Below are 14,793 nucleotides of genomic sequence, written 5' to 3' on the forward strand. Positions count from 1 at the left end.
GCTGGATGATTCAGGCAGCCCAACACAAGGGTCAGCGAGCAAGCACACCCATCCCGGGGTCACATAGGACCTGAGTCTGGCTGCAGGTTCGCAGTGAACCCGCAACACCACGCGTCGAAAGGGCACTTCACACACATACACAGACACACGCATGCATGCGCATAGGTACGGTGGCGTGGCAGCATCTGCTACATTGGCCATTCAGCACACCGAGCCTGTTCAAGGCAACAAATGCGCAGAAAACGAATGTGCAAGGGCCAGACCACTGGTGGGTCATGGGCTTGCCGTGATTGACAGAGCAACACACTTTGAGTGTAGTGGCAAGGCCGGAAGGAGAAAACAGCAAGAAAACGGTAACAGCTGAAGAGGGATTGAGGGCTCAGTACCGGGAAAGGACCGTGGGGGGGGGGGGGGGGGGCACTGAGAGATCGAGAAGGGAAAGGGGAGGGCAGGGGCAACAGAGGGTGAGAGGTACAAAGGGCTGGGGCGTGGGAGGGCGCCATTAAACAGTGGGTCCACTGCACTTGGGAAGGAAGCTGCGGCTGGGGACTGACCCTGGTGAAGGCGTACTGCCAGTTTGGGAGGCCTCGGTACATTGCAAGCACACGGAAGTACTCTGTGAACGTGGGCGCTACGTAGTTCCACGTGCAGCCCAGGTCCTGAAACCACACCTGCGGCTTGCTCTCCCCTTGGAAGTACATGAGAGCGACCTTGCCTGCACAGCAGGTAGACGTTGCAGTGTTTGATGCTCCCATCGGAGGACCATTGCGGCTCTGCTTTGTCCATAGCCAAGAAATCTGATTCTGCAGATCTTTCAGAGGCAGTGTATCAAGAGAAAGGGTGGAGCGCTACCTGACGCAAGGCCATCCCCCTTCCAGCGTCCCGAAGCCCCCCCCCCCCCTTCTGGTCTTTTCATTCCTCCGTCCCTTCCTTCGTTCCAGCTGCCTCCTCTAGGCCTGGCCTCTCCCCCACCACCTCGCCTCAACTCTCTGTCCTCCACACACCCCCCCTTCCTTGTGATTTCCAGCGTTTTGTCTCCTCTTCTACATCTGCTGTCCTTTCAGCTCTCCGCCTCCCTTCTCGATCCCCCCCAGGTGCACTGGCCACCTCCACCACATGCCGTTGTCTCGCTGTATGTGTATGTCCATCCATCCATCCATCCATCCATCCGTCCGTCCATCCATTCCTCTATCCATCCATCCGTCCGTCCGTCCGCCTATCTGTCTATTTCAGTCCGCCTGTTTGTGTCTCGCGGCATGCCTATCTTTCTGACTTCTCTCCCTATCTCCCCCCTCCCCCCTTCCCTCTGTCTTCCTCCCCCACCGTCCGCAGCCCGGCCTTCTGGCCCTTATGCACAGACATGAGCCGCCTTGAAAGTCCGCCGCAAGTTTTCCTCCCAACCTGACTGCTCCTCAGCCCAATCGCACAAGCCTTAGACTCAACTGACTTAGACTCAACCGACAGCCTTAGACTCACTCAACTGACTGCAAAGTACGAGGACACTACAGAATGAGGTGGCGCACCACACTGGCACGTTGCGTCTAAGTCGAAGGCGGCCACGGGGTCGGACTTATGCGAGCTGTCGGCGTGGTCGTCGTGTAGCCGCACTGTGCAGTTGGGGCCCCTGAAGCATGGCATGGGGCTTTGTCAGAGGCTTTGAGGACATACCACTGGCAAGAACGTCAATTAGAGAGGCTTGGCGGGCCAACAGACTCAGGTGTTGAGGTGCAAGCACAAATCCTTGGCGGCTACAAGGGCTGCATAATGGAGGAAGGCCCGCACTGGTCATCCTTCGGGAAGGAGCCCAGAGGAACGAGGGACAGGTCTTCGAGGCCGTTGACATTCATGCCTACGTTACACAGGACAGCCGGGGCGGACAGGGGGGATCACGGAGAGGGGACTCTCGGCAGGTGCACCATCAGGGCAGTTTCCAAGCAACACTGAGGCTGAAGTCAGGATCGCTCGGCAAGGGTGAGATGCTACGGGCATGGACGGCTGCAGAGGCGGCAGCCCTGTGCACGCAAGCAGCGGCCTTACATGCAAGAGGATGTATACTCCCTCGGAACTCGATGCTCCATTTCAGCTTCATTCCGTTGCATGCTTGCAGAAAGCTCTTGTAGTCGTCCGGCAGAGCGTATGGTTTGTGTTTCTCCTCCCATGTTGTGACAGCCGCCTGTTGAGTTGTGTCCCAATGAAGAGATGGAGAGGGGGAAGGACGCAGCAAGGAATCAGATGAAGAGGACGAGGGAGAGGGCAGGCACATGGGGCAGCATGAAGGGACAAGCAGAGAGCGGCAGCAAGCACGTCTGGTGGAAGGGCGCGAGGGACAGGAAGAATGCTGGGCAGGGGAAGAGGGAAATGGGAGGGGGACAGCAGAGACGCTGCGCGGGGGGGGGGGGGGGGGGGGGGGTGGCAGGGTCGGGGCCAGGTAGGGAGGGGGGGAGTGGGGGATCGAGAAGGCCAGTGTGGGAGTGAAGGTCAGGGCCTGGGGGGAAGGGTCTGTGAGAAGGCGGGGACAGGCGTTGGAGGACGAGGGACAGAGGAGTGGAGGTGAGGTTGAGACAGGTGTTGTCGGATCGGGAGGTCGAGATGTGATGCATGCACGAATTGGCTGGGACATTGCCAGCTTCCCGTGCTGCGAACAATCAGTGGGAAAGGGTGGGACTGCAAGCGTACCGAGGAGCACGGCTCATTGGTGTCAAAGACAATGTCGCAAACTCCACTGCGGCGCTTTAGCCCACGTATCAGAGCACTTGTGTACTGTGGACAGGATGGGTGGGGTATCATTCACACAGCACTGAGGGTGGCACAGCTGCAGCCATAGCTGTGGGGCGATGGCCATGTGGCTATGGAGAAAGTCAAAGCGGTTGTGACCGAGCGATGAAGGAGTGTCGGGTCTGCTGCCTTGCCTTGTCCATGTGGAGCAGGAAGTGCAGCCACAGGGGGTGGCCAGTATGGGCGCTTGGACCCCTGCTAAGTTCAGAACTTGCCCTGAGCTTGCCCCTCCCCCTCTTTACGTGCAACCCTCTCCTCTGGCCGCTTCTTTAGGATACACTGTCAATCGTTGCCTCTCACCAGCCCTGGCTTGGCGTGTTGTCAGGTACATATACCGGTATACGCATGCCCGGGAGGACGTGAGTCGCGACTCCCGTCTTTGCCTTTCACCCTCTCGAGACGGCAGCCTGGTGCATGCAGTCACGTACCCTAGAGGGTAGGTACCCTAGTAGTACTCGAGTGAAGGGTAAGTAATGATTACACCCATGGGGTCAGGGGCTAATTATAACTCGAGTACTGTACCTAGGTACCTACGTAAGAGCAGGGGTAAAACCTACGTAAAGAGCAGGAGGGTAAGAGTGGCCGGCCGGGGCAGGGCCGGTTTTTCGACCCAACTTCTACTAACGGGGGTGAAAAAAAAGTACATATTTATGTATCCCCGGCCGGCCTGATCGACTGCGCATGGAGCTTGGCGAGTTTTTTTTTCACCCCTGGGAGCTTGGCGAGTATTCGTGCTTTCTCCCGCGGGTGAAAAAAATGAGTGCCAAATTAGTGCTGACGTGCCTGATGCACGGTGCCTCATGCCTCTCACGTGCCTCACAGCGCATCACGTACCCTACCCTACCCCCGCCCTCCAGAGCCCTTAACCTCGCGCTTGGCTTCCAAAGCGGCTCTGATGTCGGGGCATGTGGCGGCTAAAATTATTGTGCACGGCTCCATCGACGAGTTCGGGACACAACAGAGGCCCCGGTTTCATCCGATCTGCTCGACAGCACGGAATCTCAACGACAAGAACTTGTCGTGTTTACAGGTTCGGCCCATGGCGACTTTAGTAGCCCAGTGCAAAGCCAGCAGGGGTTCCTTGGCTCGCCCGAGCTTCTCTATTCTGCTCTACCCTTGTCGCGATGGCATTCTCTCCGCAGCAATGGATGGATAGAAGTGCCAGCAGCCAAGCATGTATCCTATGTAATGCGCCGATATAATACCCGACAGCGCTATCACCAGTCCTTGCCGTCGCTTGCATTTGCAAGCATGTTTGATCGAAGCTCGACGGCCTGGTGATGGTTTAAGTCGCGTGTTAGTGTGTTCAGTCCAGGCGTAGTTTCACGTGCCCCCCCCCCCTCTTCTATTTTCCCGAGCTGTTGCCTCTTAGCTGCCCTGCGTGCCTGCCCCTGCCCCTACCTTGCTTCTTCCCGTCCTTTCCTTTTCTTTTCTTTCTGTCTGTGTCACCCTTCTCTGGCGTTGGTGTCTTTCACGCTGTTCGGAACTGTGGCCCCCCCCTCCCCTTGGCCACCCTCTCGCATTTGCCCTGCCCATGCCCCTCTCTGCGTGTGCAGGCTCTTTCACCACCTGTCCATGCTGAATACGGGATTGATCTCTCGTGTCTGTAGGTGTCTGCAGGTCACGGAGCAATGTCCGCCGCAATGGTCACAGAGGCTGGCCGGAGGGCTGCCCTTCCCAGCGGCAGACAGCCCACCCGAACGGCACGGAGCTTGACTGCCAGGGCCCCTCCTGCGGCACACCCCCAAGCTCTGCAACACCCTGCCGCTCAGCTGACGGAACGCAACATCCAAGCTCCCAGACAGTAAGTTTGGCGTGCTCTACGGTGCCTGTCGGGCTGAACTTAGACTTGCCATTGTTACACAGTTGCATCCCTGCCGCGTCCCTGCAGAATATATCTGTACATCCCTTCCTGTCCTGATCTGCCCCACCCCCTGCGGGCTCAGTGGCCTCTTGTCTTCAAGGAGAACGAGGGAGATCGCCCACAGGAAGCCAAGCGTGCTTTGCAAGGCGGCCGCTGCGGTCTCCCCCGATGATGGCGATGCCTCAGAGGCAGCCCCTGCCGGACAATCAACTTTCCTGCAGGCTGTGCTCAACATTATGAACATCCTCATGGGCGTCGGTCTTCTGTCCATCCCATACGCTCTCAGCAGTGCAGGATGGGTAGGGCTTGGAGTCCTGGCATTCCTTGGGTTCATCACCAACTATGCAGGTGTGACCCATTCCAAGCCACCGCTCACACAAAGGGGTGGGGTGGGGGCCGAGGGGGGGGGGGGGGGGGGGCAGCCCGATGGCCAGGCGGGGAGGGATGAGGAAGAGACAGCGGAGGAGGCGGAAGGGAGCACGGAGAGTGGGAAGAGGGAGCGGAGGTACGCAGAGCTGAAAAGGGTGGGTACTGCCAGACGTAACGAGAACTCAGGAATGAGGGGCTGAGCGTAATGAAAGATGTGGGGAGCAGAGAATGGATACGAGAAAGAGACGCCCGGAAGAGAGACTCGGCAGAGGATAGGAACAGGGGAGCTAACAGAAACTCATGGGCTAAGAGAAGAGTCTTGGCGAGAGTCATGAGGGCGGTCACATGGGGGCGCGGCCAGGGCTGGTCCAGGGCCACACCAGACCAGTCTTCATGGTGTGCACCAGCCACATCTGCTGGTCGTTCACCACCCTCATTCCACAGTCGTGCAGCGCACTCCTGACGGCTGTTTTCCTGGTGGTGGAATGCCTTGTGTATGGAGCAGGTAAGGCACTCGTGGAGGCCCACAATGTGGTGAAGAAGGAAACCGGGCTCCCTGTTGTCGGCTATACAGACATTGCCGAGGCGGCATTCGGATCAGCCGGCCGGAACCTTGTGGGTGCCATCATGTATGTCGAGCTGTTTGGCACATGCGCCCTCCTGTTCATCCTTCAGGTGCCACCCCCCCCCCCCCCCCCCCCGGCCCCACCCCTCTGGCCTCCTCTCCCCTTCGACTTGGGAACCCTGACGCAGTCTCCTTGTGGTCTCCAGGCCTTCCCCTTCTGTTCAATCTCCTTACATTTCAGTCAACCCCTCCTCAATCCTTTGGCCCTGTTCGTTCCGCATTCCACCTATGCTTCGCTTGCCCTACTGCTCAAATTTGCTTGCACTTGCAACGTGAGCTTCCTCGAACACTACCCCTTGTCTCTTGGTTCTTTCATACCTCAATACCGACAGACTTCACAGTCTCTCCCTGCCCCATACGTCCCCTGTGTCCAGCAGGGCTGCTGATCTCTTACTCCAGTGGATGTCAGACCTCACCCACTACTGTTCGCACTGTGCCCCCCCTGCGCAGGGCGAGAACATCCTCAACCTGTTTGGACAGCACTTTTCGTCCACAAAGACGCCATGTGTGCCGCAGCGGCAGTGATGATTCCCACTGTCTGGCTCCCAGACGTGACAGCTCTCTCCTACCTTGGCTTCCTCGGCGTCCTCGCCACTGGCACTGTCGTGTTTTCTGTACGGCCCCCTTACGCCACCCTCACTCCTCCCAGAACCCCGCTCCTCTCGTCCCGAAGTCATCTTGGGGTGATAGGGTGACCAACCCAGTTTTGGATGCCCTGCTCGTTGTGCCCCAGGTGATCTTCACTTTCTTGACCGGGAACTTGTGGCGGCGCTCCCACCACCCTGATCAATGCGTCGACGCTCCCGCTGACCTTTGGCATCATGGCTTTTGTGTACGCCGGTCACGGTGTTTTCCCCTCCATCCAAGCCTCCATGAAGGAGCCACAGGACTTCAAAAAGGTACGAGAACTACATGGGTTCACGAGATCGTGTAGCGTTGACCCTGTTTTGAGAATGGAGGGAGACAACGAGCTGGGAAGGTCACAAGGGAGAGAGAGAGAGAGAGAGAGAGAGAGAGAGAGAATTGTAAAGGGAAGGAGTGGTCTAGTCGTGTGCTGCCGAAGGACCCGGCAGGCAAAGGGCTAGATGAGGCTCGGTGAAGAGAGAGGAAGACGAGGGGACAGGGCAGTCGAGGAGACGGAAAGGCGGAAGCAGACAGGAGATGGTGAGGCGGCAGGGCGTCATGGTATGGATATGCAAGTGGAAGGATGGGCAGGCAGACGTCGGGACGGAGATGGGAAGGAGATGGAGACAGAGGTGGATGGGGGATTAAGGTGGGGGAAGGGATAGGGCAATCCCTGGTGTGTGTGTGTGTGGGGGGGGGGGGGGGGGGGGCAGAGAGTGTGGGGGGAGAAGAGAGAGAGAGAGAGAGAGAGAGGGGATGTGCGGGTAGGGGACAGGCCCTGCATTTTCGTTGGCAATGCCGCCATTGGCTCAAGCAGAGGCGGTCCGTGAGTTTAAGTGCCTGGCGGCTATGCCATGTTTTCCTGAGATCGAAGCTTGCACCGACTTGGAGGAGTTGGGAGGTTTTCAGCAAGGCAGGGGACATGATAGGAAAGCAGAGAGCGGTGGAGGGCTAAGAACAAAGGGATTCGAAATGTGAGCGGTAGAAGGGAGGATAGAAGTGGGGAAAGTGCAGACCCGAAAGCGGAAAGCGCACATGGACACAAGGAGGGGTGGAGGCACTGGCTGCATCCAATATCCGGGCAGAGGCCAGAGGAATCGACGGTGCATGACCGTGAATCTCTGGCACTGTTACCGCCCCCTCTGGCCCTGCTAACTGCCCTTACTGCCTTCTTCACCACAGCAGCGGAATTGTCGCACACACCCACCTGCAAACACTCTCACTCACTCACTCACTCACTCACACCACTCTGGTATGCATGCAGGCTCTCAACACCGCCTACTTGGTGGTGGGCAGCTTCTGTGGCCTCATCGGAGCCCTCGGCTACTACATGTATGGCTCCAACGTGGCCGACGTGATCATCTTCAGCCTCCCCAAGGGTACCCTTGCCCTCATCTGCTCGTGCCTGGTGATGATCAACCCGGTCACCAAGTACGCACTCACGCTGGAGCCAATCTGTGCCGCCGTCCAAGGCTCCAACATCGGCACCTTTCTTCCCAACTTGATCCGCCGTGCCTCCATCCGCAACCTGCTGGCGATTGGCACACTCGTGTCAGCAATGTACGTCCCCTACCTCGCCACGGTCATGTCTCTCATCGGCTCCGTCCTGACGATATCCGTCTCCGTCCTCCTGCCGGCCATCCTCCACATCATCCTCTGCCATAGCAGGCCCGGTGCCACATCCTACTCCAAGGTTTGGGACTACTCCTGCATTGTCGCCGGGATTATCTGTGCCATCTCTGGAACGGCAGCCGCCCTCAAGGGCCTGATGGCACAGATCGCCGCCAGTGCCGCAGCCGCAGCTGTGTGAGAGGCGCATCCACCGGTCAAGCCCGCTTGGAAGGGTACACCCCCGTCTCATCACTGTCCTTTCCCCCGTGCATTTTCGCTTGATGCAGGGAAGGCCTAGTAGCCTCCCTGACCTCTCCCTGCCTCTCTGAAGGTTGCCCTCACACACAACTGTGTGTATTCGCCCTGGAGTTGAAATTACACTGTACTTCGGATCGCCTGGCCGCTGCATGTATGCCATGTTGGCATAGGGTGGGGCCGTGCTCTATTTACCGCTGAAAAAGGGCTGGTGCCCAGGGGCATCCAGGATGGAGACGGCACATTGGGGACCATGGTTGTTGCTTGACTTTCAGGCTGAACAGCCGGGGCGCCAGGCGAGGTCGGGGAAGTGTGTTTGGGGCTTCAGAGAATTTCTGTTGCGAGCTGGGTGAGCAGGCTGGCAGGCAGGCAGAAGGGAAGAGTCGGAGGGTGGTGTGCACTGCGCTGGAGGCCACAGAGGTGCATGCAGGCGGGCAGAGGCGACAATAACAGGTTGAGAGACCGAGACGAGGTCCAAGGTAGTGCGATGAGTGTACATGACAGCAGGCAGTGTAGGTGTACAACGCTAGCAAACTAGAGGTCCAAAGCTGGTGCGACGAAGTCCACTAGGGTAGAGAGCTGCACGTAGCATCGACAAGACTCGGCCGGATACGTCTCCATGCCAGGGGACCCCTGTCCATGCAGGGGACGTACTCGTACCCTCTCCCGCCCGGACTGTTCCGCCCCACATGCATAGAGCTCTCCTGGCCGCCGGCCGGGTGTGCATGCTCGTACCCACCCCACGTCCTGTCCCGGCCGACCCCGCCCCGATCCGTACGAGTGTCGAGTGTTGAGTAGCAGTATCGTACGACGTGCATGTACCTCTAGCCCCTCCACTGGCCGGAACAGCCAGGAAGGAAAATCCGGGGGGTGAAAAAAATCCTGCACGTATCCCTACCCTACCAACTACCAGGGCTCCAGCCCCCCGGCCTGTATGTAACGATCCACCTGCCAACTACCGGCCAGGACTCAGCTGAGGGCCGAGCGCGCAGTACAGAGTCTACAGACACACGTTAGATTAGGTTCCCATGATCGTGTAATTCGCGCGCGGGCCCCGCGCGCACGGCGCGTGTATCCCTAGCAGTCCCTGGCTACGAGTAGTAGCGATATCCCTCTAGGGTGCCTACGAGTAGCGAGTCCTGGCCGGCTGGCCAGCTGGCCTGGTACTCCTACTGGCTACTCGTACTCACTTCTCGTAGACTCTAGTACCCAGAGGCTAGAAAGTCCTGGCCCGACGTACCGCCCTCAGTAGCGATCGATAAATCGTACTGCGTAGGTACCTACCTAGGGTAGGTACCTACCTTCTGGGGTCTGGATCCGCCTGGAGTTCCACAGACCACAAGAACCCAGCGCGTTAATCCTGATCAGTATTGTACGATGCGTCGTACAGCTGGCTGCATCACACGCATGAGTCATGACTGAATACTGATATGACACCCTAATTCCCGTCGGCTGCTTCAGAGTTCCGTCGACATGCATGCCCCACCTGACTGACCTGTAGGTACCGGTACCTAGTACCTACCCTCGAATTAGGGGGTAGGAGTATCGCTATCATCCCATGTTTCTATGTACGGTAGGGTACCACCTACCATCCCTGCGGGGCGGGCCGGGCGCCCCGCCCCATATTTTTAAAAAAGGGGGGCCCGCTCACTGGCCCGGGAGGCCACCCACGTTGGAAGGTGATTCCCTTACGACTTCTTTGTAATCCGTACTCTATTCTTGTTAAATATCATCAATTTCGGTCTCAGTCAAAGTCATTTTTGCACTCCCACACTCAGTTTCCGATGAGTCATGTCGATCACGCGGTTCCATCCCGCATCGATCGCGGAATATATCAGAGGAAGACCGGCCTCGATCGGCCTCGATCGGCCGATCACTTTTTTTTTTCACCCCCGGGAGAAGCCGATCACATAATATCACTTACCATGAGGGACTCGTGCTCGCGTACGTAGTGTTGTACACGTTCGAGTAACGAGTGTCTCTTTTATGACCGGCCACCCCCGCCGCCGGGATTATAAAGGTGGCTCGCTGCCCCGTAGTACTGTAGTACTTAGTAGGCCACATACACTTAGTGTAGCTCTCTAGCTGTGCGTACCCCGGGGTACGAAAACCCCGTGCGCCAGCCGGCAGTCGCAGTCCCCACTCTGTAAAATTCGAGCCGAGATTCAAGTATTAAGTACTACTCGTACTATGGAGCTGAGTGGGATGTACGCAAATCGCAATGTAGGATGTACACCAGACAGCCCATGCAGAGGCAACACATGCCACATGCATGCCTGCCTGGAGAATGCCGAGATGCGGATCCGTCTTGCAAAACGGCTGCAACCCAAGACCTGCAGGCTGCATGCGCACCCCAACCTACGACAACCCGCGGAGCAGTGCGCACAAACACCGCTTCCCTCGTCGCTGTCGTCGTCCCGAGAGTCGACCGCCACCGTGTCTAGTCGATCAACACCTGCGAGGATTCGCCCAGGTCAGATCCAGTTCGGGTCGAAGCCAGCCTCCGAAAACCCCAGATCGAACTGACAAGTTAGAGCCCGCACGATGTCAGCTCGCCGCCTTAGCCGATTTCTAGCCCTGCTCGCCGTGGTCATGATCATGAGCGCGTCTGCAGATGACCACTGCGAAGACATCGACAAGCCAAAGCGTTGCAGGGACGAGGAAGGATGCGTCTGGGACAGGGTGGAGAAGGAATGTTTCACGCCCGAGAACGCCTGCGAAGGTCTCGGAAAGAACGCGTGCAAGAACACCGAGGTTGACGGCATCTCGTGCGTCTTCGACAAGAACGAGAAGGAGTGCTTCCTGCCCGAAAACGCATGCGAAGGTCTTGGGAAGAAGGCTTGCAAAGAATCCGAGGTGGATGGTGTCGCATGCGCCTTTGACAAGGACGATAAGGAGTGTTTCCTTCCCAAAGACGAGTGCGAGGCCCTCGGCGTAAAAGCGTGCAAGCAGTCTGAGGTGTGCATCTTCGACAGGGAGGAGAAGGAGTGTTTCCTTCCCGAGAACGAATGCGACGGCCTCCAGAGGAGAGCCTGCAGGAACAATGAGGCGTGCTCTTGGGATCGAGACGAAGATGAGTGCATCCTGGAAGGCGAGGGGGAGAGCGAGGAGGAGAGTGAGGACGAGGAGGAAAGCGAGGAGGAGAGTGAGGACGAGGAGGAGAGCGAGGAGGAGAGCGAGGACGAGGAGGAGAGCGAGGAGGAGAGTGAGGACGAGGAGGAGAGCGAGGAGGAGAGCGAGGACGAGGAGGAAAGCGAGGAGGAGAGCGAGGACGAGGAGGAGAGCGAGGAGGAGAGCGAGGACGAGGAGGAGAGCGAGGACGAGGAGGAGAGCGAGGAGGAGAGTGAGGACGAGGAGGAAAGCGAGGAGGAGAGCGAGGACGAGGAGGAAAGCGAGGAGGAGAGCGAGGACGAGGAGGAGAGCGAGGAGGAGAGTGAGGACGAGGAGGAGAGCGAGGAGGAGAGTGAGGACGAGGAGGAGAGCGAGGAGGAGAGTGAGGACGAGGAGGAGAGCGAGGAGGAGAGTGAGGACGAGGAGGAGAGTGAGGCGGAGAGCGAGGACGAGGAGGAGGAGAGCGAGGAGAGGAGAGGCGTCACCGCAAATTCATGCTTTGAGCATCGCGGCAACTCCTGGTCAATGGCATGCTATTTTTGAATTCTTTATTGAACTGCTTTGAAACGTATACCGGCCGTGATGGTTTGTCTGTTGCCATATCAGTTGGGTATCAGTCACATGTGGCGCCTCTCTGAGGCCCACAGTTGTGTCTGCGCTGTCCCAATACTTTTCCAACTACTTGTCCACAAGGGCGTAGCCACCGCCAGTAATTTGACTATAATTTGACTATGAATGCAATTTATGCCGTGCTCGTTCTCTGAAGCCAGGAGCCCCGGTTGTTAGGGACTCGGATGGATTGTAATGCATGGTGCTTCCCATGGAACAGAACTCTGCATGGTGCTTCATATGGTCAAGGCTACACTCCTGCTAGATAGAGTTGGAAGGGTAAAGGGGGGGGGGGGGGGGGGGCGGGGGGTTGCAGCAGTCAGCCGGTGCTCTCACTATTCCCAAGTGCTCCAGTGCCGTCATTATGCTCGGAGGTGTTGAGCACTGCCGTTATGGTGGTGTCTTGCACCAATTCGCACATTGTCGAGTGACGATACAAATATGAGTCCGCTTCCCCTATAAAGGGATGTCTTCAATGTTCCTCTGGCATGTAGAGTCTCAAAGCCAGTTCGGCTGCGTTCACTCAGAGCCGGATCCTGGTGAAGCCTTGGGCCGCAGCAGTAGGTAAAGAGCTGCAGCATCAACCAACAGCCGCACGTGCCGTGCGCAGAAGCAACCGTGTCAGTGGCTGTCACAGTACAATCAAGCTGCGGTACTCCGGCTCAGAGTCAGCTCTCTTTCCACCGTTGCGGAGCTAAACTTGAATGTGACACGCTGTCTCTGTCTCTCTCTCTCTCTCTCTCTCTCTCTCTCTACTCTTGTTCCCTACTCCTGGCCGAACCCGAAGGTGTGTTGCCGCAAAGATCCGTGGAGTGACAGCTGGAGCGGGAACGGAGGAGATGACGTGACAATGGGGCTGAGGCCGACAGTGAGGGGGACGGGCGGGAGGCACGCAGATGTTGAACGGGACAAGGCAAAGACGGTACCTGGGCCCAACCCTGGCAGGATGATGAGCAGGGGGAGCAACAGCTGCTGCTTGAACCCCCGGGCGTCAGCGTCGGTGTACATCCAGAAGGGCAGTGCAAACGTGAGAGTGAAGACGTCCACTGCAGTGGTGTGCACGAGGCGGCTCTCCAAAAACAGCCGGGTGTAGTCGTACCAAGATTGGCCGTCCGCGGTGGCAATCTGAGCGAGCAAGAAGGTGCTGGCGGCTACCAGAGCCGCCGCAAATACGGGTGACTCTGTCACCCGGAGTCCCACGTCCATGTTGCTTGGTGAAGGGGGCACCTGGTAGGTATTGGGGTAGAGGCGGCGCCCGGGCAGGAGCGAACGTCATGGAACTGAAATGGATGCAAGGGGAGCAATGGATGGACAGTCAAGACGTAGGCTAAGAGGCAAAACTGGAGAGAGAGAGAGAGAGAGAGAGAGAGAGAGAGAGACGGCTTGGCAGGGCAACGCGGTCGGGGCAAGCGGATGAAGGGGCTTCTCTCACCTCAGTCTTCTCGGCTGATGGTTCCCACAGCGCAAAGTACGGCAGGAGGGCAAAGGAGCCGAACGGAACTGCGCCAAGGAGGAACGGCCAGGAGGGGATCGAGTTGCCATTCTTTGCTGAGGGCGATAGGAGGGCTGCGTATAGAAGTGGGAACGTCCGCTCCAGGAGGAACATGGAGGTGAGGATGACATTGAGCCTCACGCCGTCGTCGCTGCCAAAGCCTGACAGTTTTTTCGAAGAAGTAGGAATCACGGAGAGGCGTCTGTCGCGTTGTAACAGCACCGCCTCGTCAATTTATTGCCAGAAGTCCTGAGGCACCCCACAACCTGCCCATGCTATTGTATTCCTCTGCATCCATGAATCTGTCCTCACCTCTGTCCGTCCATCTCTCTGTCCATCTCATCAGGTCATCGATAACCTCCAACCCCTCCCTTGGCCTTTCACCTGTGTTTCCCCCGTCCCATCGTGTCCACTGCTTCCCGCCATCCCTCCCCACCCGCCGCCTCCTCTGCCGCACCCATCACATGTCGTCTCCAGCCATCCCTTTCGCCTCCTCGGATTGCCAATCCTGTCCCCGACGCTCACCACCCATCAGCTCCTGAGCTCCTCAGCTCCGGCACTGCTTCCCCTCGTCCAGCCATCACTCCCTTTTCCTTCCGCCACCTGTCTACCGGCCATTCTCTCTGCCCCCCGCCTCTCTAATCTGCCAACAAAGCAGCTGATATGTTGGCCCATGTGTGAAGGCCAAGAGAGGGGAATGCATATGCCCCCCCCCCCCCCCCCCCCCCCCAACACTACATGTGGCCCTAGCGTCCAAGGGAAAACAGAGCACTGACACATATGTGACAGAGGTCAGAGACGAGGGGGTGGCAGGAGGAAAGAAGGGCTGGGATGTATAAACTTCCTATGACTCGCAGTCTCGCATGGACCCGGAGCTGTGGCATGGCAGCGGCGTGTGGCTGCCTCCACCCACCTGATTGGGGGCCAGGAAGAACGTGTAGCCAAGCAGCGCAGCCCATAGGACCCATGTGCCGATGGAGCCAATCAGTCCCTCGTCAACATCGTCCTCCGGCAGCCCACGGGGCACTGGCGGCGCCTCCTCGCTGGCCTGGTCGTTGCCCTCAGGGGAGGCATTGACTTTGTGGCGTGCCGCCGCCCGCCCAGTGCTGGGCCAGCATCCCGGCCTGTGGTATGAGGAATCCGGCCGCCTGGGCGAAGGCTGCCCAGGGAGAATGGATGGGCCGCTGCAAACTGCACGCGCAGGGGTTCTGTGTTGCCCCGACGGACTCCTCTTGCTGACGCCAGAGAATCCCTGCAGGAATACCACACGTCTTGAGCACATGTGCTTCTTGTGCCCTCTCCCCCTCTCCCCATTGTCCAAATTGTCTGCCTCTATCTTTCTCCTCTCTGTACATCTTACTGCATATCTTTCTTTTTCACCGATCTCTTTGTCCATCTACTTCTTCAGGTAGAGGTGGAGGTTTAGTCAGGTAGGGTGTAGCCCACCTCTGATCCAGC

General features: G+C 58.1%; 1 protein-coding gene across 1 annotated transcript; it reads right to left on the reverse strand.

Annotated features, from left to right (window-relative positions):
- Positions 1–1,476: 1,476 nt before the first annotated feature.
- Positions 1,477–2,263, reverse strand: LOC142357476 (uncharacterized). The gene is made up of 3 exons (XM_075409086.1): positions 2,038–2,263; positions 1,783–1,849; positions 1,477–1,624 (listed from the first exon to the last, which is right to left on the reverse strand). Exons 1-3 carry the CDS (start codon positions 2,261–2,263, stop codon positions 1,477–1,479), a joined length of 441 nt encoding a protein of 146 aa, XP_075265201.1.
- Between the last annotated feature and the right edge of the window lie 12,530 nt (positions 2,264–14,793).

The sequence above is a fragment of the Convolutriloba macropyga genome, unplaced genomic scaffold, assembly GCF_964194025.1.
Source record: "Convolutriloba macropyga unplaced genomic scaffold, txConMacr16.3 SCAFFOLD_5115, whole genome shotgun sequence".
Taxonomy (NCBI): Eukaryota; Metazoa; Xenacoelomorpha; order Acoela; family Convolutidae; genus Convolutriloba; species Convolutriloba macropyga.